Source organism: Trachypithecus francoisi, unplaced genomic scaffold (assembly GCF_009764315.1).
Source record: "Trachypithecus francoisi isolate TF-2019V2 unplaced genomic scaffold, Tfra_2.0 Lachesis_group9, whole genome shotgun sequence".
Taxonomy (NCBI): Eukaryota; Metazoa; Chordata; class Mammalia; order Primates; family Cercopithecidae; genus Trachypithecus; species Trachypithecus francoisi.
Window position 1 is genome coordinate 15,019,925 of NW_022681474.1, and position 22,953 is coordinate 15,042,877.

Genomic DNA, 22,953 nt, shown 5'->3' on the forward strand with positions numbered 1-22,953 from the left:
TTAAATTTTGTCCCCCCTTCAAATTCATGTGTTAAAGACCTCACTTCCAGTATTATACAATGTGGAAAAATATACAATAGACAATATTTGGAAACAGGGTTGTTGTGGATATGATTGGTTAACATGAGGTCACATTGGAGATCTCATTTCCAGTATTATACAATGTGGAAAAATATACACTATACAATATTTGGAAACAGGGTTGTTGTGGATATGATTGGTTAACATGAGGTCATACTGGAGCAGGGCCTACCCTACTCCAATATGACTGATGTCCTCATAAAAAGAATGCTAAGTGTGCAGACAGACACGGACATGGAAAACGTCATGTGAAGATTGCCCAGACGCTGAGAGCATGAACAGGCTCCCACCACAGCTTTCAGAAGGAACCAACCCTGCCAATACCTTGATTTTGGACTTCGAGTCACACCTCTGACAATAAATTTGTTTACGCTGCCTAGTTTGCAGTATTTTGTTACTGCAGCCCTAGCACATTAACAGTGAAAAGAACATGGGCTCTGATGTCAGCCTTTAGTCTTTGCCCAGATGCACTATTATTTTTCACTTTTGACAAGTAATTTCAATATTCTCATGCTTAAAATTCAATTTAGAGTAACTTCTACTTTATTGGATTCTTTTGGGGATTAAATTAGTTACAAAAGATGTAAGGCGACTGACCCTCAAAAAATGATTTCTTTCCTTTGTTCTGTGACATGTCATGCACTCAGTTATTTTCAGTGACTTTTGTGGAATCCTAAATATATCAAATTAAAAAATTACATTAACGATATTCTTGGTGTTACCTGACTGTGGTGCAGTGCTGCAAAATAAAACCACCTATTAGAATGTGGGTTAGATGGGACACTGCGATTTATAAAGCTTTCTATTTGTTGCCCTGCCCAGCAGAATGTCTTTGCATACCAGGCACTAAATAAAATTATGTTACTTAAATGTTACAACCTCTAAAAGTTTAAAAAATGACTTCTCTAAAGTCAAATATTTTTTCCCTGGCGTTCCTCTTACAAAATTGTTTTTAGTGATAAAGTTTTATAAATATACTTAATGCAGAAATAACTTCACTTTTTTTTTTTTTTTTGGGTAATCTGGATCCCCTAAATAGAATGCTAAATTTGTTTCTCGTGCAACAAACAAGTTACCGCTTCTGACTCTTCTTCTTGAGCTTCATTTTTTTTTTTTGAGACGGAGTCTCGCTCTATCCCAGGCTGAAGTGCAGAGGCGCGATCTCGGCTCACTGCAACCTCCGCCTCCCGGGTTCAAGCGATTCTCCTGCCTCAGCCTTCTGAGTACCTGGGACAACAGGCGCGCACCACCATGCTTGTCTAATTTTTGTATTTTTACAGAGATGGTGTTTCACCACACTGGCCAGGCTGGTCTCGAACTCCTGATCTCGTGATACGCCCGCCTCGGCCTCCCAAAGTGTTGGGATTACAGGCGTGAGCCACCGCGCCCGGCCTTGAGCTTCATTTTTAAAGGAAGGAGCAGGAATGTTAACCTCCACACACACACAAAAATGCTTTCACGCTCTTGATTTACTCTAGGTGGGCTTCAAAGGCGCGGTTAGAGCTTTCTGCAGAGCGCTGAGACGGCTGTTTATGTAAAGATCATCATGCGGCGTTTCCAACCTAGATTCTAAGAAAAAAGCGGCCCAAGTCCCACCTTTCGCAGGGAACAGCTGATTGTGTTTTTCCTTCCCAACCAATGGTGATCAAAAGCTTCAGGACGCGGGTGAGTCACTGCGGAGGAGCCGAACACTGACCGCGCCGTCCCCGCCAGGCTCCCGGGCGGCCGGCAGCACAGCCCCGAGCGCAGACGGCCCCGGGTCTCAGGCCTCAGGCGGACCCCACCCCGGGCTGGCTGCCCTCCCGCCTCGGTTGCCAGACTGCTAGGCAGATGGACTCGGAGCGCCCCGCCGGTGAGTAGCTACGACCTCCGAGGCCACCTCCCGCGACCCGCTCGGCAGCAGGATCAGGTGACCAGAGTAGGGGCGTTGGCCCAGCAGCCGAAAGGGGTCTCCAGAACGCCCGGACCCCACGGGGCTGCGGGGCGGAAGCCGGGGCGTGACTTCCGGCGCCGCCGGTTGTGGGGCGGAGGTTCGGGGCGGCTTCCGGCGGCCCCAGAGGGGCGGGACTTCCGGCGCCGCCGGAAGTGCATTAGCGCTAGGTCGGGGTTGTGGGGTCGCGGCAGTGCGGGGACAGGCGGTGTCCTGCGCGTCTTCGCGTCAGTACTGGGGGCCGCGTTGTAGGAACTCACTGGCTGTGCGCGACCCGGGCTGGCTCCGGGGGTGGCGGGCGCGGCTGCTGTGACAGGTGAGTGCCGCCATCTTCCTACCTGTCGGGCGCCGAGTCCTTCCCCGGATGCCCCGAAGAGGAGTCGGGACACTGCAGGGCTCAAGGGGGTGCAGGGGCAGTCGGGGCATAGTGGGGGATGGGTGCAGGTGGGCTCGGAATGCAGAGGATCCAGGGTGGTGCAGGAGGGGTCGGGTCCCAGGAGGGCCCGTGGCAGTGCAGGAAGGGCCGTGGTGCAGAAGGGTTAAGGGTGCAGGAGAAGTAGGGGCGCAGGAGAAGTCCGTGGCGGTGCCAGAGGGACCAGGGTGCGGGAGGGATCGGGGCCCGGGGCAGTGCAGAAGAGGTCGGAGTCCTGGAAGAGTCGGGGCGCTGGAGGGCCCGGGGCGGTGCTGGAGGGGTTGGGGGCAGAAGGGTTCGACCGGGGGTCTCTCCCCTCCCCCTTTGCTTCGGCCTGGGCATCCCGGGGAAGTGCGTCTCCAGGGAAGCACTTGGGAGGCCCTTCGGAGAGGAGGATGACTTTCCTTCTATCCAAAGAGTGGGGATGGTCAGCTTCAAGAAGGGTGGTGAGTGCAGAGTGGCGGATGCTGAAGTGATTAACACAGCGCCATAATATTGTCCCTCTTTTGAAGACTTCCTTTTCCTTCCTTTCCCCCTGTAAGCAGCCACCGCTGGAGGGAAACATTATTTTAAGACAGCTGTTCACCGGAATAACACAAGAGCAACAATAATGTACTCATTTACTAAACAAAGTTGAATAAATTTTTCCAGGTTGTGAGCGAAAATATCTTAAGGTCTGCCAGGTTTTTAGAGATTTTGTCATTTATCTTAAACGGTAAAACATTCGTGCCTTGAAGCTGATACCATTATAGAAAAGTGTTAATTGCTTAGAAGTTTCATTTATTGGCCGGGCGCGGTGGCTCAAGCCTGTAATCCCAGCACTTTGGGAGGCCGAGACGGGCGGATCACAAGGTCAGGAGATCGAGACCATCCTGGCTAACCCGGTGAAACCCCGTCTCTACTAAAAAATACAAAAAACTAGCCGGGCGAGGTGGCGGGCGCCTATAGTCCCAGCTACTCGGGAGGCTGAGGCAGGAGAATGGCGTGAACCCGGAGGCGGAGCTTGCAGTGAGCTGAGATCCGGCCACTGCACTCCAGCCTGGGCGACAGAGCGAGACTCTGTCTCAAAAAAAAAAAAAAAAAAAAAAAAGTTTCATTTATTGAAGTTCACGTGTTTTTCTCTTAAATTCAGTATGTTGACCTGTGAGTTACGGTCATAAAAGTATTGTAGGAATTATTTACCTCTGAATGAGAAAGCTCAAGATAGTTATATCTCCAGCATCTTTCTTCCTCTTCTGAACTTCTCCCAACCCCAGCACACACACACATTGTTCTGGTTACTTTCCTGATCAAATTCGAGTCTTTCAAAATAGCTTTTGAAATGTCCCGGCCGGGCGCGGTGGCTCAAGCCTGTAATCCCAGCACTTTGGGAGGCCGAGACGGGCGGATCACGAGGTCAGGAGATCGAGACCATCCTGGCTAACACGGTGAAACCCCGTCTCTAATAAAAAATACAAAAAACTAGCCGGGCGAGGTGGCGGGCGCCTGTAGTCCCAGCTACTCGGGAGGCTGAGACAGGAGAATGGCGGGAACCCGGGAGGCGGAGCTTGCAGTGAGCTGAGATCGGGCCACTGCACTCCAGCCTGGGCCACAGAGCAAGACTCCGTCTCAAAAAAAAAAAAAAAAAAAAGTCCCAGAGTTGAACACGGTATCTAAATATGAACTGACCAATGTGGAACAAATGGAGTTATCTGTTATCCCCTGGGTTTGTACGCTGCCTTTCTATTAACACTGCTCACAGGAGACAGAGTAGGGACTCGTGTACACTGGCTACGTCTCATAACAGCAGTGTGACCTTGGGGAGGCCTTCCTAAGTCCCCACTTCCTGTCCTCTAACATGGTGTTCATATCAGCCTCATTTTGTTACTGGGAAGGTTATGTTACGTAATATATGCCAGCCATTCTTGCAAAGTGCTGTCTACAGGAGATCTTGAGTGTGTTTCCCTTCTCTTCTTGGGTAGCTATGTCACTTTGGGCATTTGCCCTGAACTAAAATCCCTAGGTCCCTTTCCCCGAGGTGAAACTAAGAGTTTTCTTATTTATCTTGTCTTATTTTTTCAGGGAAAAGATTTTACATCTGTTGAATTTCATCCTTGGTTTAACTACTTTTAAACCTGTTCTTTTAACTACTAAGATCTTTTGAAAATCTTGATGGCTATTTATCCGATTAATGATATTTCCTAATTCATTGTCATCCACAGAATTGATGGCATATGTATTCCGTGCCTTCATTTCGTCAATGACAAAACATTTTAAGCAGGTTAATTCTGATGACAGATTTCTGAGGTTGCCTGTAGAGACCATTCTCTTCCGTGATATTGCTCAGAAGTTGAATTTGGTGTCTCAGCCCACTAGGAATTCATTTAACACGGTTATTATCATAAAATGTTACTACAAACTTGATTAAACTTCTGGTAGAAATTCCATCACATTTTATTCAATTTTCAATGTATTTCTCAATTTATTTTTAATGCCATGTGGAAATTATATTCCTTAACCATTCTTTTGCATTTGATTAACATTTATGAAATTAACCATTTAAGCAAGTGTTTTTGCTTCAATGAAAGAAAAATGTTTAAAATCCTACTGGATATGAAACTGAAAGTAATGTTTTGTGTTTTTTTGTTTCAAATGAAAGTGTAAATTAAGAATTTGTTGGCAGGGCGCGGTGGCTCACACCTGTAATCCCAGCTCTTTGGGAGGCCGAGGCAGGTGGATCTCTTGAGGTCAGCAGTTCAAGACCACCCTGGCCAACATGGTGAAGCCCCATCTCTACTAAAAATACAAAAATGAGCTGGGCATGGTGGTGGGCACTTGCAATCCCAGCTACTCGGGAGGCTGAGGCAGGAGAATCACTTGAACTTAGGAGGCAGAGGTTGCGATGAGCGGAGATAATGCCACTGCACTCCAGCCTGGGCGACAGAATGAGACTCTATCTCAAAAAAAAAAAAAGAAAAGAAAAAAATATGTATAGAAAAGAATCTTTTGAGAAAGAGCAGAAAGCTAAATGTGCATTGATGCTATTTAATATTACAGCATTTCTGTCGCCCAGGCTGGAGTGCAGTGGCATGATCTCAGCTCACTGCAGCCTCCACCTCCCAGGGTGGAACAATGCTCGTGCCTCAGCCTCCTGGGTAGTTGGGAGGCATGTACCATCACGCCCAGCTGATTTTTGTATTTTAGTAGAGAAGGGGTTTCACCATGTTGGCCAGGCTGGTCTTGAACTCCTGACCTCAGGTGATCCACTTGCCTCGGCCTCCCAAAGGGTTGGGATTACAGGCGTGAGCCACCATGCCTGGCCCAATGTTACAGCATTTCTAAAGATGAGGAATTTAGCCTACTAACACAGAGTGTGTTTATGGGTTTCATTAATTTGTTGAATATTTGACCAGTGCCTGCTGTGTGGAGAGCACTGTGCTGCATCAAAGCTGTGTGCCTATTGTTTCTGACTGCTTACAAACAGTAGGGGTATATTACGTACATTGCATGACAACATATACTAGGGGCAGATGAATTGGACAGACTGTAAATCAGTCAAGAGTTCAGAAGGAGAGTTTATTCTGTTAAATCCATGGTAGGATAAAGATATTGAATTTTTAGAGGGGTCTATTTATAGTTTCTTGAAAATAATGTTTTATTAAAAACCAGAAGAACATTTAATCTACATAAGCCTTTTTTTTAATATGGTAATCTACCCAATAATATTGGGTAAATGTGAATATTTTGAAGGAAAATAATTACGTTTTGGAATCTCAGGTTTCTGTTTATATTTAGGTAAAACAGTGCATAGAGGTTAAAGAAGGTTATATTTGGAGTGAAGAAGTGTGTTTTTTCTCTTTACATTCTATAATCAGTTTATTAGTGTTTAGTCTGTTAAAATACAATTGGATGCCACATAACAAGTGATGTTTTGGTCAACAGCAGACCTCATGTAAGATGGTGGTACCATAAGATTGTAGTACTCTATTTTTACTGCACCTTTTCTATGTGTAGTTATGTTTAGATACACAAATAGATACCACTGTGTTACAGTTGACTGCAGTATTCATTACAGTAACATGCTGTGCAGGGTTGTAGGCTAGGAGCAGCAGGCTTAGCCATCTAGCCTAGGTGTGGAGTAGTCTGTGCATCTAGCTTTGTGTAAGTGTACTCTGATGTTCCCACAGTGACGAAATGACCTAACGACTCATGTCTTAGAACCTGTCCCTATCCTTAAGCGATGTATGACTGTGTTGAAAGGCTCTTTTTTTTTTTTTTTTTTTTTTGAGGTGGAGTCTCGCTCTGTCGCCGGGACTGGAGTGCAGTGGCCGGATCTCAGCTCACTGCAAGCTCCGCCTCCCGGGTTCACGCCATTCTCCTGCCTCAGCCTCCCGAGTAGCTGGGACTACAGGCGCCTGCCACCTCGCCCGGCTAGATTTTGTATTTTTAGTAGAGACGGGGTTTCACCGTGTTAGCCAGGATGGTCTCGATCTCCTGACCTCGTGATCCGCCCGTCTCGGCCTCCCAAAGTGCTGGGATTACAGGCTTGAGCCACCGCGCCCGGCCTTGAAAGGCTCTTAATTGGATTTGGGAACTCTGTCTCATAGGGATGTTATGAGGATTAGTGACTCTTTGTATTTATTGATCCATTTAAGCCTTACAGCAATTATTTGTAGTAGCTCTTTAGCCTCTGGTAGATCTGCCAGTCCACCAACTTTCTTCCAGTATCTCTCCATTAATTCTTTCTGTTTTCACTTCCCTTGTCTATTTTAGATCCATGATATACCATTTAAGTAGTTGTTTTACAAACACCTGCCACTTCCTTGCCCCTCTTCCCATGATACCAACCTGAAAACCCCCTAAACTAGTTATTAAACATTTAAGTAAGATTTTTGCTACTACCGGTTGAGCATCCTAATCCAAAAATTCAAAATCCATAGTGCGCCAAAATCCAAACCTTTTTGAGTGCTAACACGACACAAGTGGAAATTTCCACACCTCACTTTGTGACAGACTGGCTGTAGTTAAAATGTGGGTGTGCAACATAGTTTATTCAGGATCCCCTAGGGCAAAATAAAATTACCTTCAGGGGGCCTGGCGTGGTGGCTCACGCATGTAATCCCAGCACTTTGGGAGGCCGAGCTGGGCAGACCACTTGAGGCAAGGAGTTCGAAACCAGCCTTGCCAACATGGGAAACCGCCTCTCTCCTAAAAATACAAAAATTAGCTGGGCATGGTATTGGGTGCCTGTAATTCCAGCTACTTGGGAGGCTGAGGCAGGAGAATTGCTTGATCCCAGGAGACGGAGGTTGCAGTGAACCGAGATTGTGTCACTCTACTCCATCCTGGGCTACAGTGGAGACTCCATCTCAAAAAAAAAAAAAAAAATTGCCTTCAGGCTATGTGCATGAGGTATATATGAAACATAAATGAACTTTGTGTTTAGCCTTGGGTCCCATCCCTAGGATATCTCATTATGTATATGTGGATATTCCAAAATCTGAAAGCGTCTGAATTCTGAAACACTTCTGGTCTTGAGCTTTTTTTTGGTGGGGGGCCAAGGACTGAGTTTCCATGGAGGATCTGGTGTGAAAGGAACGAAGTGGTGATAGGACCAGTACAGACGCTGGGAAAAAATGTGGAGGGTGTGAATACAGAGATGATAAGATTACTGCAGTATGAAAAAGTCTGTATTTGGTGCCAAGTTCCATGGAGATGATTGTAGGAAATGCATACATTTGGTTGCAGTTGATCAGCAGAAGAAGATTGCCAGCGGTATTGACTATTTTGTGAAGTGGCGAAGAAAGCAAGCTAAACCAAAGAGAACACCATGTAACTTATGGAGAGGCTGGAAAACCCAGTGAGATAAAATAAGTGATCCAAAACTTACAATTTTGATGAGAAAGGAAAGTTGATATTGTAATCTCTGCATTTTTGGTAACCAACTTGTAGAATGTCTGGAATGCAGAAGAATGTTTCTACAGATGAAGTTCTTAAGAGAGGGAAGGGAAACCCTTTGCTGGTTTTACTTGCTTCATTTAACTGAAGACAAAGTCTCCCTTTTTCTCAGAGGCCATATCAGGACAGCTTTCATAGGCTTTTGATGTGGTTTCTTTTTTTCCTTTACAAAACATACTCTATAAACTACAAAGTAGCTGTGTTTTATGTTGTAAAGCAAGACTTGCTTTCTTCTCCTTTAAAAATAGGCCTACACATATGCAATTTCAGAATAAAAGATGATTCTTGACTTTGTGCTTGCAGAAAGATGGAGACTTATTTTTCCTTATTCCTCCCACTATGTACATCTAAAAACACTGGCCATATATAAAACAAATGTAAGAGTGGGCCGGGTGCAGTGGCTCATGCCTGTAATCCCAGCACTTTGGGAGGCTGAGGCAGGCGGATCACAAGGTCAGGAGTTCGGGACCAACCTGGCCAATATGGTGAAACCTTGTCTCCACTGAAAATACAGTAATTAACCAGGTGTGCTGGTGGGTGCCTGTAGTCCCAGCTACTCAGGAAGCTGAGGCAGGAGAATTGCTTGAACCTAGCAGACGGAGGTTGCAGTGAGCCGAGATTGTGCACCACTGCACTCCAGTCTAGAGAACAGAGCAAGACTCTGTCCAAAAAAAAAAAAAAGACTGAAAGATGGAGAAAAGAAAGTAGGCTTGCTTCGTACATTGGGACCACAGAAATGACACCAAACTTAGTTCTGTGGGTTTTCTTTTTGCCTCATGTATCTCACACATTGTGCTGGATAAGCTAGCAGCGCAGGTATAAAAGGGCTCAGACAAAACAAGGCCTAAGAAAACCCTGCTGTCTGTGGCTGAAAGACCAGGAAAGGGGCAGCCTACGTAGCGGAGAACTTTTCAACGGTGAGTGCTTTCCTCCAGCTAAATATCGCAGGAAACACTGCAGCACCACCCTCACCCTGCTAATCAGAGGCTGGGCAGGTACTTCAGATTCCTACTCATGACAAGCTGGGATGGGATGCTCCTCTCTGCAGGGTTGCTGTCAGAGAAGGCTGGCTGAGGAGTTGGGGTTTTACTTCTGGGTGGTGACAGAGCACAGCCTCCTTCCTGCTAGGATGTCATAAGAGGGACCTTGCAAAACTCAGGAACTTTACTGCTGCCCTGTGGTCATGAGGCCACCCCTCCGTGGCGTGGGGGAGACTGTAGGGAGCAGCAGGGAGGCAGCCCTGACTCAGCCTTCGTGGTGGGAATGGAGGTTTGGGAGGAGGCTGAACTTCCCTTCTCATGCAGGGGTCCGTGGAGGCTGAGTGGGAATCTCAACTTCCACCTCACTGTCCACATCCACCTGGCAGAGGCCTGCTCTAACAGAAGACTTACATCAGATCCTGAGTCTGATACCAAGATTTCAATGGAACATCACGTAAAGATAAACATCTTACTTTCCTCTATGCTGCTTTACCCTCCCCATTTATAACGTAATCATAAATATTTCCTCCATATACACTGAGAACCACACCACAGTTATGGAAAAACCTCACCACACTCATAGGAAAATATCAGCCTCAGTAAGAAAAGACCACTGATGCCAACATAGAGATGACACAGACTTTAGAATTATTTAACAAGGACCTTAAAGCAGCGATCGTAAAAATGTTTCAATAACCAAGTAACATTCGAGACAAATGACAAATAGCCTCAGGAAGAAAATACAGGATGTAAAAAAGAAACACAACATTTTAGAAGCGAAACATAGAATACGTGAAATAAATTCCGGGGATGGCTCAGCAGAGAAAGGAGAGGAAAGACAAAGGAAGCTGTCAGTTTGAAGACAAATCAACCGAACTTACCCAGTCTGAACAGCAGAGAGAAAATAGACTGGAAAAAAGTGAGCAGAGCCTCAGGGGCCCGTGGGACTTTAACAGAAGATGCAACATTTGTGTTGTTAGAGGTCTAGAAAGAGAGGACAGGGTGGGGGATGTGGAGGTGGGGGAACGTGTCTGAAGAAATCACTGCTGTATGTTTCCTAAATTTGGCAAGCCGTACGCCTTCAGACTCAAGAAGCAGCATAAGCCCAAAGAAGATAAACACAAAGATGCTAAGACACATCCAGGCAAACTTCTGAAAACTGAAGACAGAAAAGTGGTGAGATACCACTTGACCTGCAGTGGGAAACAATTGGAGTGACAATGGATCTTTTTTTTTTTTTTTGATATGGAGTCTTGTTCTGTCACCCAGGCTGGAGTGCAGTGGTGTGATCTCAGGTCACTACAACCTCTGCCTCCCAGATTCAAGCAGTTCTCCTGCCCCAGCCTCCCAAGCAGCTGGGACTACAGGCAGCGCCACACCACCCCTGGCTAGTTTTGTATTTTTAGTAGAGACGGGGTTTCACTATGCTAGCCAGGCTGGTCTTGAACTCCTGACCTCAGATGATCTGCCCACCTCAGCCTCCCCTACGCCTGCTGGGATTACAGTCGTGAGCCACTGTGCCTCGCCTGACAGTGGATCTTGTGGAGGGCATAAGGAAGTGGCAGGACATTTTTCAGGTGCTGAAGGAAAAGGACTATCAGCTCAGAAATTTATATCAAGTGAAAATTTCCGGGCTGGGCGGGGTGGCTCAAGCCTGTAATCCCAGCACTTTGGGAGGCCGAGACGGGCGGATCACGAGGTCAGGAGATCGAGACCATCCTGGCTAACACGGTGAAACCCCGTCTCTACTAAAAAAATACAGAAAACTAGCCGGGCGAGGTGGCGGGCACCTGTAGTCCCAGCTACTCGGGAGGCTGAGGCAGGAGAATGGCGTAAACCCGGCAGGCCGAGCTTGCAGTGAGCTGAGATCCGGCCACTGCACTCCAGCCCGGGCAACAGAGCGAGACTCTGTCTCAAAAAAAAAAAAAAAAAAAAAAAGAAAATTTCCTTCACATGATTTATCTCCAGCTGATCTACTCTGTGAAAATAACAAGTAAAGGAAATTCTCTAAACAGAAAGGAAACGATAAAAGAAATGTGGGAACATCAGGAGGGAAGAACAAACAATGGACAGCAAAAATATCGGTCAATTCAGTATTCATTTATTTTCTAAGTTATGTTTGGGATTTGAAGCATAACTGTGGTGTGGTTCTCAGTGTATGTGGAGGAAATATTTATGATTATGTTATAAATGGGGAAAGGTAAGGAAGCATAGAGGAAAGTAAGGTTTTTATACTTTATGTGAACTGATAAAATGTTGATAATCAGTAGACTACAATAAGTTGTAAATGTATAATGTAAAACCTAGAGCTACCACTAAAAAGGTTATACAAAAGAGGCAAACTCAGAAATACTGTAGGTAAGTAAATACGGAATTATGAAAAATGTTTACCCCAGAAGAAGCCAGGAAAAGAAGGCAAAGGAGAGAAGAGAGGGAGAGAGAATGAATGATACACCATGACCAAGTGCAGTTTATTTTGTGGCTGCAAGGTTGGATCAATATTTGAAAGTCATCAGTGTAATTGGTCCTGTCAGTAGGTCAAAAAAGAAAAGCTACTCGGAAAAAACACGATAGAATTCAGCACTCATTTGTGACAGAAACCCAGAAAATAAATGATAGAGGGAAACGTTTTCAATTTGATAAACGGCATCTACAAAAAAATCTACAGCTAGCATCAAACTTAATGGTGAATAACACTATTTTCACCCAAATATTCAGGGCAAAGCAAGGGTGTTTGCTGTCACTATAGTAATTTAAGATAGTACTGGGATTTGTAGCCAAATCAATAAGGTAATAAAAGGAAACAGAAGGCTTACAAACCACAAAGAAATAAAACTGTCCTTTTTTTTTAAATGACATAATAGTTGACATAGAAAATCCCAAGGAATCCACAAAAAATCCTGAAATTTAAGTAAGTTCAGCAAGAATGTACACGTTTAATACATAAAATCCAGTTGTATTTATACTAGCAGTTAACATGTGGAAACCAAAATAAAAATGCAGTATCATTTAAACTTACACACAAAAAAGAGAGACGTTAGTATGAAATGGAGAAGATACGTAGGACTTTTTTTTTTTTTTGAGGCAGAGTCTTGCTCTGTCACCCAGGCTGGAGCGCAGTGGCGGGATCTCAGCTAACTGCAAGCTCCGCACCCCGGGTTCGTGCCATTCTCCTGCCTCAGCCTCCCGAGTAGCTGGGACTACAGGTGACGCCACCACGCCTGGCTAAGTTTTTGTATTTTTTAGTAGAGATGGGGTTTCATCGTGTTAGCCAGGATGGTCTCGATCTCCTGACCTCGTGATCCGTCTGCCTCCGCCTCCCAAAGTGCTTAGATTACAGGGGTTAGCCACTGCGTCCGGCCTGATACTAGGACTTTTATGCAGAAAAAACCTTGGCATTGAGGAAAGTAAGATCTTAATACTGTATTCATAGATAAAAAGACTCAATAAATAAACCATTTCTCCCCAGATTGATGTACAGATTTAACACAATTCCTATCAAGATCCCAGCAAGATTTTTGTAGATATGTAATAGATTATTCTAAAATGTAAAAGGAAGGACAAAGGACTAGAATAGCTATAACAAAATGGAGAAAGATTTAATAGGAATCACTGTAACTGATTTTAAGACTTATACCATACAGAACAATAATAGAAAGTGCTTGTGTTAGTCTATTTTCATACTGCTGATAAAGACATACCTGAGATTGGGCAATTTACAAAGGAAAGAGGTTTATTGGACTTACAGTTCCACATGGCTGGGGAGGCCTCACAATCATGGCAGAAGGCAAGGAGGAGTGAGTCACGGAGGAGTGAGTCACATCCTACCCGGATGGCGGCAGGCAGAGAGGGAGAGCTTGTGCAGGAAAACTCCCCCTTATAGAACCGTCAGATCTCGTGAGACTTACTATCACGAGAACAGCACAGGAAAGACCTGCCCCTCCATGATTCAGTTACCTGGCGCTGGGTCCTTCCCACAACACATGGGAATTCAAGATGAGATTTAGATGGGGACATAGCCAAACCGTATCACTGCTGTTGGTGGAAGGATAAATATGTAGGTCAGTGAAACAGAATAGAGAACCAAGAAACCCCATACAAATACAGCGAGTTGATTTTTTGACAAAGGTCCAAAGCAATTCAATCTAGGATGGATCATCTTCAACAAATGGGGCTGGGATAATTGGGTACACAGGTGAAAACAAACAACAAAAAAAGTTGACTTAAATTTTATACCTTATAAAAAGGTCAGTACCATATAGGTAATACATTTAGATGTGAAACAGAAAACTATGAGAAAACAGGAGAAAATTTTTGGCCCCTAGGGATTCATGAAAAGTTCTTGTCATGACTTTAAAAGTGTGATGCATACAAAATTATCAGTTAAAGAGGTGTTGTGTTGTGAAAAACTCTGTTAGAATGAAAAGCAACAGATTGAGAGAAATGATTTGCAGTTTAACCTATGTGACATATAATTCGTACTATAGAGTATAAAGACCTCTTAAATCTCAACACAAAAAATCCCAAACAATACTATTAGAAAATGGGAGTGAAGAGGCACCTCACTGAGGAGGATATATGGATGACAAGCACATGAAAAGATAGTGTCACTAGCCGTCAGGGAAATGCAAATTAATACCACAGTGAGAGACTACACACCTAACGGAACAGCTAAATAAAAAAATAGTGACACAGGGATGCCTGCACTTGCAGGTTTACACAGCACTGTTCACAACAGCAAAGGTGTGGAATCAACCTGAGTGCCCGTTGACGATGACGACATAAAATGTGCACACACACACACTCTGCGATACCACTCAGCCCTAAGAAGAATGAAATCATGCCATTCGCAGCAACATGGATAGAACCAGAGGCCATTATTTTAAGTGAAATAAGCCAGGCACAAAAAGTTATGTTCTCACTTATGTGTGGGAGCTAAAAAATGTGAACACATAGAGGTAAACAGTGGAAAAATAGATAATAGAGACTGGGAAGGTTGAGTTGGGGGAGGAGGGAGGCTGAGGAGAAGAGAGTTAAAAGGTACAAACATACAGTGTGATAGAGGGAATACCTTCAGAGTAGGGTGAGTGTCCTTAAGAAAATAGTATTTCAGGCCAGGCGCAGTGGCTCACCCTTGTAATCCCAGCACTTTGGGGGGCTGAGGCAGGTGGATCATGAAGTTAGGAGATGGAGACCATCCTGGTTAACATGGTGAAACCCCATCTCTACTAAAAATACAAAAAATTAGCCGGGCATGGTGGTGGACGCCTGTAATCCCAGCTACTGGGGAGGCTGAGGCAGGAGAATGGCCTGAACCCAGGAGGTGGAGCTTGTAGTGAGCCCAGATCGCGCCACTGCACTCCAGCCTGGGCGACAGAGCGAGATTCTGTCTCAAAAAAAAAAAAAAAGATAACAGTCTTTACTGGGGTGGTGGACCCCCTAAATAGCCTGTCTTGATGACTATGCGTTATATACATGGCACAAAATTTCTCATATATGACATAAACTTGCATAAAAAAGTAGTGACAATACCAAATGCTGGTGAGGATGTAGATAACTAAATCTCTCATGTGTTGTTGATGGGAACGTAGAGTGAAACAGCCACCCTGGAAGATACTGATAGTTTGACACTTTCTTGGAAAAAACCCACAAAAACTAAACATGATTAAACATAAGCAATTCTGTTTCCAGGTATACCCAAGAGAAATAAAAGTATCTACACATAACAAGCTTGTGCATTAACATTCATAATAACCTAAAAAATGAAAACCAAATGTCTATCAGTTGTATTTGGCAATGAAAGGGAATACATTACCACTATGCTACAACACAGATGGACTTTGAAGTCATTGTCCTAAGTGAAAGAAGCCAGCTGTAATAGACCAGAGCGTATATTGTATGATTCCATTTTTATGAAATGGCCAGAACAGGCAGATTCATATGGAGAGAAAGCAAATTAGTGATTGTCTAGGGCTACCTGGGATGTGGGTGGGAGAAATGAGGAGTGAAGGCAAATGGGTGTGGGGTTTCTTTTTGGGGTGATAAAAATGTACAGTTGATTGTGGTATTGATCACACAACTTCCTGAATATACTGAGTCATTAAGTGTCTTACATTGGTGTGTGAGTCATATATCAAGATTTCTTTTAAAGCTAAATATACATTTACCCTGTGACTGAGCACCCTTATCCTTGGGCCGTTTATCCAAAAGAAATGAGAACTTAGGTTCACATAAAACCCTGTATATTATTGTTCATGGCAACTTTATTAGTAATAGTAAAAAAATGAAAAGTATATATAAATATGTGTATATAGGTAGATATATTTTGCCTCAGGTGAATGGTTAAACAAATGGTTAATGGTTAAATGTCCATACTGTGGACGCTAGCTAGTAATAAAAAGGAAGAAACTTGATACATGCCGAAAATTGGTTGGATCGTAGCCATTAAATTGAGTGGAAAAAATCTCAAAAAGGGTGCATGCTCTTTGATCATATTTACGTAACATTCTCAAAATGACAAAATTGTAGAGATGGTTACAGATTAATGGTTATCAGGAGTGGAGGGATGGTGCCAGGGAGTTGGAGTAACTAATGGGTAGTGTGGGTGATCTGTATGGTGAGGGGAGTGTTTCGTATCTTGAACATGTGGCACCTAAAGGAATTTATGTATGTAACAGAGTGACAACTATGCACACATTATACTAATGTCATTTTGTTGGTTTAATGAAATTAACAAATTGTACTGTAATGATGTAAGATCTAACCACTGGGGAAATAGGGACCATCTTTGCAACTTTCTGTGAATCTGTAGTTACGTCAAAATAAAAAGTTGAGGCCAGGCACGATAGCTCACATCTGTAATCCCAGCACTTTGGGAGGCTGAGGTGGGTGGATCACCTGAGGTCAGGAGTTTGAGACCAACCTGGTCAACATGGCGAAACCCTGTCTCTACTAAAAATAAGAAAATTACCTGGGCATGGTGGCGCATGCCTATAGTCCCAGTTACTCAGGAGGCTGAGGCACGAGGTTCTTGCTTGAACCTGGGGGGATGGAGGTTGTGGAGAGCCGAGATCACGCCACTGCACCCCAGCCTGGGAGACAGAGCAAGACTCTGTAAAAAAAAAAAAAAAAGAAAAGGTGGAAACTTCATAACTCACACGACTGTTTTGGTTGAGAGTTACTAGAAGCTTGTGATTAAAGCTTTTAAAAACTGTCCTAAGTAATAGGCAAGCTGTCTTCCAGGTTTCTAACATTTTTGGGTTATGCTTGGCTTTTAAAGAGGTTTTCATAACAAAGTTTATATATGAGAGTTCTGCATAGTATGTAAGAAACAGGAAACAAGCTAAACTGTATATACTGACATTCATATTTAGAAATATTAGAAGAGATATTTAGAAAAACGCTATGACTTCCTTGAATTCCAAGGTTAAATATGTTGATTTCTACTATTTTATTTATAATATTAAAAATAATCTAAATGAAGTAAATTTTTATAAGTGACAGTATTTTCTCTTAGAAAAATATTTTCAGACTTGGTATTTAGGATTATAATTAGAATGCTTAGTAAGCTGAATAGGAAAGATCTTGTTTATGTTATTAATAACCTTTATGAAAGACACTCTAAATTTTTTGTGAATACATTTCACCTCTGTTAAGATACTCTCCTTGGCTGGGCGTGGTGCCTCAAGCCTGTAATCCCAGCACTTTGGGAGGCCGAGGCAGGCGGATCACGAGGTCAGGAGTTTGAGACCAGCCCGGCCAATGCGGTGAAACCCTGTCTCTACTAAAAACACAAAAATAGCCAGGCGTGGTGGTGGGCGCCTGTAATCCCAGCTACTCGGGAGACTGAGGCAGGAGAATTGCTTGAACCCAGGAGGCTGAGGTTGTATTGAACCAGAGATCGCGCCATTGCATTGCAACCTGACTACAGAGTGAGACTCCGACTCAAAAAAAAAACTCTCCTTTATGTTTAGATAAACTTATTTTTCAAAACAAGCTGACTTGTTTAAAAAGAAGGGAATGCTAGTGATTTTAAAATATTGTAGAAAAGGAATCATTCTATGACAAAGTAAGGAGGTGTTAGGGCTATTGAGTAAGTGAGAGCCATTTGGAAGGAAAGGAATAGCATTTCAGGGATGTGTGTCTGCACCTGATAATGTCTAGGGAGTTGATAATGAATAGGGCTGGACACTCCAGAAGTAAGGTCTTGCCTTGAGGCACAGAGCTATTGCTGTTGCGTAAGTCGCCAGTGTAACTGTCTACTTGGAATTTAGATGTTTACATAGTCCTTATGTGTATTTTAAAGGTTAGCATATTTTTCCATTATGCTGATATATTCATTTAATAGAACCATCTGCTACTCTTGGGACTTGGGCCAGTCTTTTCTGTAAGTGAAGATGATGGAGGCATGTTAGCTTTAGGGAGATTGTGGGTGTGTCCTGCTTTGCCTTCAGCTGCACATGGGGCAGGCATTCTGTGACAGTGAGGTGCTGAGCTGGCCTGACGATAGGATTGTGTTCATGGGAGGAGGGATCAGTAATAGCAGAAAATCAGCAGGTAATGTTCAAAATAGTAAAATCTGTAGTCGAAGAAAGAAGATATGTATGTAAATATATTACCTAAGATTATAGTAAGTAACGTAGTGATATAATTGGGAGGAAGGATGGATAATAACAGGAAATGAGTAGAAAATGCCCAAAGTGGTAAATCATAATGTTTACGTTAGAGATTTGAATAACTTAGTCACATGTGGTTAGTTTGAATTGAGATATGCTGTAAATATACATGCTGAATTTCAAAGAGGTAATCATAAAATATCCCATTGTTTTTTATGTTGACTATAAAATATTTTAAACATTGGGTTAAGTAAATCATTAAAATGAATTTCATATGCTTTTATTTTTAAAAATGTGGACACTGGAAAATTTATATCCATGGCTTGCATTGTATTCCTATTGGACGGCATGAGTCTAGAATGTGTGGTCTAGAATACGCAGTTAACATTGGTTCCCTCGGGGGGGTAGACCATGCCTAGGGAATGTTGGGTTAAGGGAGAGCTATTTTTTTTTTTTTTTTAAATTTTAAACTTCTTTTTTGCCATTTGATACTTAAGATGGTAATGAAATTTGATAAATAAATTACCCCTTTAATAAAGGCTGTGGTCCCTACCTTAAAACATCTTAATTTGTCATATTCTAAATTATATAGTTAGTGTTAACCATAGTAAGGAAGCTTGTAATTAGAAGTCATCATTATCTTGTTCACTGTTTTTCTTTTGTTTCAACTCGCCAAATCAGAAACACTGTTTTTTCTTGCCGTTTTTAGCTTATTGCAGGAGTGACCAGGACACTACCTTCTAGAAGTAATGCCCACAGAAAGCGCAAGTTGTTCGACTGCTCGCCAAGCAAAACAGAAGCGCAAATCCCATAGCCTTTCTATACGAAGAACTAACAGCTCGGAGCAGGAGAGGACAGGACTGCCGAGAGACATGTTAGAAGGACAAGTAAGCTGCGACGGATCAGGGCCTTACTGATTGATTGAGTTTTGAGACGGAGTTTCGCTTTTGTTTCTCGGGCTGGAGTGCAATGGCGCGATCTCCACTCACCGCAGCCTCCACCTCCCAGGTTCAAGCGATTCTCCTGCCTCAGCCTCCTGAGTAGCTAGGATTACAGGCACGCGCCACCACGCCTGGCTGATTTTGTATTTTTAGTAGAGACGGGGTTTCACCATGTTGATCAGGCTGGTCTCGAACTCCCAACCTCAGGTGATCCACCCACCTTGGCTTCCCAAAATGCTAGGATTACAGGCTTGAGCCACCGGGCCCAGGATCAAGGCCTTATTTTAAAGATGGTGATTATGTCTGTAATGTTATAAAAGTAGGCAAATGTGTAAAGGTCTCCAAAGTAGAAAAGAGGTTTGGGTTACTAAAAAAAGATCACTCCTCCCATACTCCCCCAAAATAAACTCATTAAAACTTCTGTCAAATACAACAGCATACACAGATGGGTTAGCATATGTATACTAGGTAATAACAAATCAAAGTAGGTATGAGAGTTTGGATTAGTTTTATTCTTTGTACAGTTTTGTGGACAGTACAATTCTGGGTTTTCTGTCTCTAATAGTCTCAAGAAAAGGAGAGTATCATATCCTTTTAATGATCTCTTTCTGTTCTCTGAAGAGTTTTTGGAATCAGATCTTTTAGTGACTTCACTTGGCTTTATCCTTGTCTCTGCTGCAGTGAGTAAATGTCATCCTTGGATTAAAATGAACTAATTATTTTTGATAAAGATAAGTTTTGCTTATACTTTTTCTAGTTCGTTTATAGCTGATGAAATTCTGTCAGAATTTTTAAAGAGTATTATGAAGCCTAGACGCAGTATATGTTATGTTAAAATAAACTAGATATATCTGATATATGGTTATATATGTCTGTAACTGTATATAAACTTACAACCGTTCCTTCACAATTGGAACCTATTCATCAGCCATAATGCTGTAGGAAGATAGGGCTTAAACCTGAGAAATTGGCTTCTGTGAATACTGGATCTTGTTAGGACCTTGTGGGTAACTTTATGCAGGACTTCGAGGCCGGGACCTCTACACTGAAGACAACAGTGTGAACCCGGAACTCGACATGACCTGCTGCCACGAAGACGATCTTCAACTCCAATTAGATGAATATGCGTTGCATAAATAAACCTGGTTTATTGAATATGAATAAATACCTGGTTTTAATTTCTATAAAAAATGATTACATTTTAACTTAGTGTTCAAAATAAAATTATAGAAATAGCTTTGGTACTCTTAGTGTGTTCCTTTGCTAGGACTCCCATAACAAAATGCCACAGACTGGGCAGCTTAAACAACAGACGTTTATAGTTTCTCCTAGTCCTTCCAGGCAGCTGGAAGTCCTAGATCAAGGTGTGGGCAGGGCTGGTTCCTCCTGAGGCCTCTGTCCGTGGCTTGCAGACACTGTCTTCTCCCTGTGTCCTCACAGAGTTGTCCCTCTGTGCATGTCTGTGTCCTAGTCTCTTCTTATGAGGACCTGTCATACCGGAGGGCCCTCCTTTATGACATCATTTTACTCTCACCACCTCTTTGAGGGCCCTGCTTCCAAACTCAGTTACATGCTGAGGTCCTGGGCTTTTGGACTTCAGCATGGGACTTCTAAGGGGAACCCGTTCAACACAGCACTTAGGAGACAGCAGAGCTGAGCGGCAGGACTCCTGTGGTGGTGGCAGTGTCTGTATCTGTATCTGTGCTGTCTGATGTGGGAACCACCAGTCACATGTGGCTGCTGAGCGCTTGAAATTTGGCCAGTGTCCCGGGACATGAAATTTTAATTTTTAAAACTTTAATTACATTGAAATGTACGTAGTCAGATGTGGCAAGTGGCTACCCTATTGGACAGTGTGAGTGAGCAGTCTCAGATAGGTTTTCCTAATTTGTAGGTTCACGTGCATTTCTCGCAGTGGAAACCCTGCAGCCTCCTCTGCTGGCATATTCTAGAGTTGTCTCCCGCCTGGGGTGAATGTGTTCTCCTCTGGGCCCTGAATGGCCATTCTCCTTTGTGACACGGCACAGGCGGTGACTGCATCTCATGGTAACCCTCACGAAGGTGGCTCAGAGGTCTCCAAGCTGCACGGCCTCGTCCTCTGCCCCACCTTCGGCCTCTGTGTCTCCCACGCTGGCTCCCTAGACAGAGCTCATTTGTTCAATGAGCAGTGATTTGGAGTGGGACCAGCCAGCATGTTCTGTGAGTGGCCAGCGTGAGGTGCTCTGCCTTCCCACTGCGGTGGGCGGGAGAGAGCGGTGGTGTCTGCTGCACGCGTGTGGCATGGTAGGTGTGAGGGACGATCTCAGAACGGAGGTGTTCATTAACATAGGAGTGGTCTCGTTCTGGACAGTGTGGAGTGATGCCCTTTCAGTTGTTGAGGAGCAGCAACATAGAAGAGAGGGCAGATGAGTCTGAGGGAGACATCGTGTTAGGTTTAACTTTATATGTCTCAAATTTGCCAGTCTGAAGTAGTTTAGAAAGCCAGGTTCGCGCAGGCACGGGAGGTCTGTTATTGCCAAGATCTGAGACGTCCACGTGCACACAGTGCTGGCTGTGGCCTGAAGAGCTGGCTGCTCCCTGCACGTGTGCGCCGTGGCTTTCAGGTGTGTGTTGGTGTCGATGTGATGAAAGAAATTCATTTAAAAGCTTTGCTGAGTCATAGCAGTGGTGTCTTGAGTATTGTTAAGTGGTACTGAAAATTCGACAACTCGTTTTAGAGTCCGTGAAATTGAATGGCACAGAAAGGGAGAAGTGATGGAAAAGGTTGAAAGTCGTTGTGTAAGCGCGCTCTTCCTGGGCTCAAGTTACCCTCTAGTGGGAAGGTCCTCATTTTGCTGTGCATTGAGTTTCTTGATTATAAAGGGAGGTTAATGCTGACTTCTCAGCTTTCTTTTCCATAGCAATTCCTTTTTTTAAAAAATTATACTTTTAAGCTCTGGGGTACATGTGCAGAACATGCAGGTTTGTTACATAGGTATACACATGCCATGGTGATTTGCTGCACTCATCAACCCATCACCTACATAAGGTATTTCTCCTAATGCTCTCCCTCCCCCAGCCCCCCACGCCCCGACAGGCCCCGGTGTATGATGTTCCCCTCCCTGTGTCCATGTGTTAGCAGTTACTTTTATATTAATATGCACTTAATATTTAAGTATATATGACATGATGTAATTAGTTGCTGAACAATAAGAGCCTTAAAACATGATGGTATAGATGAGTAGGAACTGATTCTGTAGGAGGAGATTGGCCTTGTGTAGGAGCCAGAAGGGCTTCTGAGGACGTGATGTTCGTGGGGAGGATATTCACAGAGAGGGAATGGGGCATGTGGAAGCCACAGGGCAGGGAGAATACTAATAGCGATTCCCAGTTCAGTGCAAGCTTATGTTTCGTAGTTATTGGAACTTCTTTTTTTTTTTTTTTTTTTGAGACGGAGTCTTGCTCTGTCATCCAGGCTGGAAAGCAGTAGTATGACCTCGGCTCACTGCAACCTCTACCTCCCGGGTTTGAGCAATTTTTTTGCCTCAGCCTCCCAAATAGCTGGGATTACAGGCACCTGCCACCACTCTTGGCTAATTTTTGTATTTTTAGTAGAGGCGGAGTTTCACCATGTTGACAGGCTGGTCTCGAACCCCTGACCTCAGGTGATCTGCCCACCTTGGCCTCCCAAAGTGCTGGGGTTACAGGCGTGAGCCACCGTGACTGGCTGGGACATCCTTTTTGATGGCCTAGTTTTCATTTTGATTGTTACATTTTCCTTCCTTTTTTTCCGTGTTCTTCATTGGTTTTAGAAGGATATTTAGAGGCTATAGTACCGATTCTGTAGATTCAGTATTTCAAGTAGTATATATATGTGTGTGTGTGTGTGTGTGTGTGTGGTTTGTGAAATTTATGTGAGAAATCTGTGATAACTGTAAAACTCACATTGCTAAAATGCTGTCATTTTTCCTTAAAATTTCTGTCTTTTAAGTTAATCTCAGAAGGATTTAATAAATATTGTGCATCTTTTTTAAAAGTTTACAACTCAGCGGGCACGGTGGCTCACACCTGTAATCCC

The 22,953-nt window shown here is 43.6% G+C and overlaps 2 protein-coding genes across 11 annotated transcripts in view; one reads left to right on the plus strand and one right to left on the minus strand.

The window, feature by feature from the left end:
• IDI1 (isopentenyl-diphosphate delta isomerase 1) overlaps window positions 1-1,816 on the minus strand; it is a 31,555-nt gene extending 29,739 nt beyond the window's left edge. The window contains exon 1 of the mRNA XM_033208654.1: window positions 1,678-1,816. The gene's annotated coding sequence lies outside the window, so the exon portion shown is untranslated. The remainder of the gene's footprint in view (window positions 1-1,677) is intronic.
• Window positions 1,795-22,953, plus strand: part of WDR37 (WD repeat domain 37) — a 79,301-nt gene continuing 58,142 nt past the window's right edge. For 2 of the 10 annotated variants that reach the window (XM_033208641.1, XM_033208647.1), the window contains exons 1-2: window positions 2,166-2,327; window positions 18,665-18,842. In XM_033208641.1, coding sequence (XP_033064532.1) covers window positions 18,705-18,842 — 138 coding nt within the window. In that variant the 5' untranslated portion in view covers window positions 2,166-2,327; window positions 18,665-18,704. Of the gene's footprint in view, window positions 1,934-2,165; window positions 2,328-8,966; window positions 9,278-9,664; window positions 10,517-18,664; window positions 18,843-20,698; window positions 21,180-22,953 lie in introns of those variants that run through there. The other 8 variants (XM_033208644.1, XM_033208643.1, XM_033208642.1 and 5 more) reach the window with 8 other exon arrangements.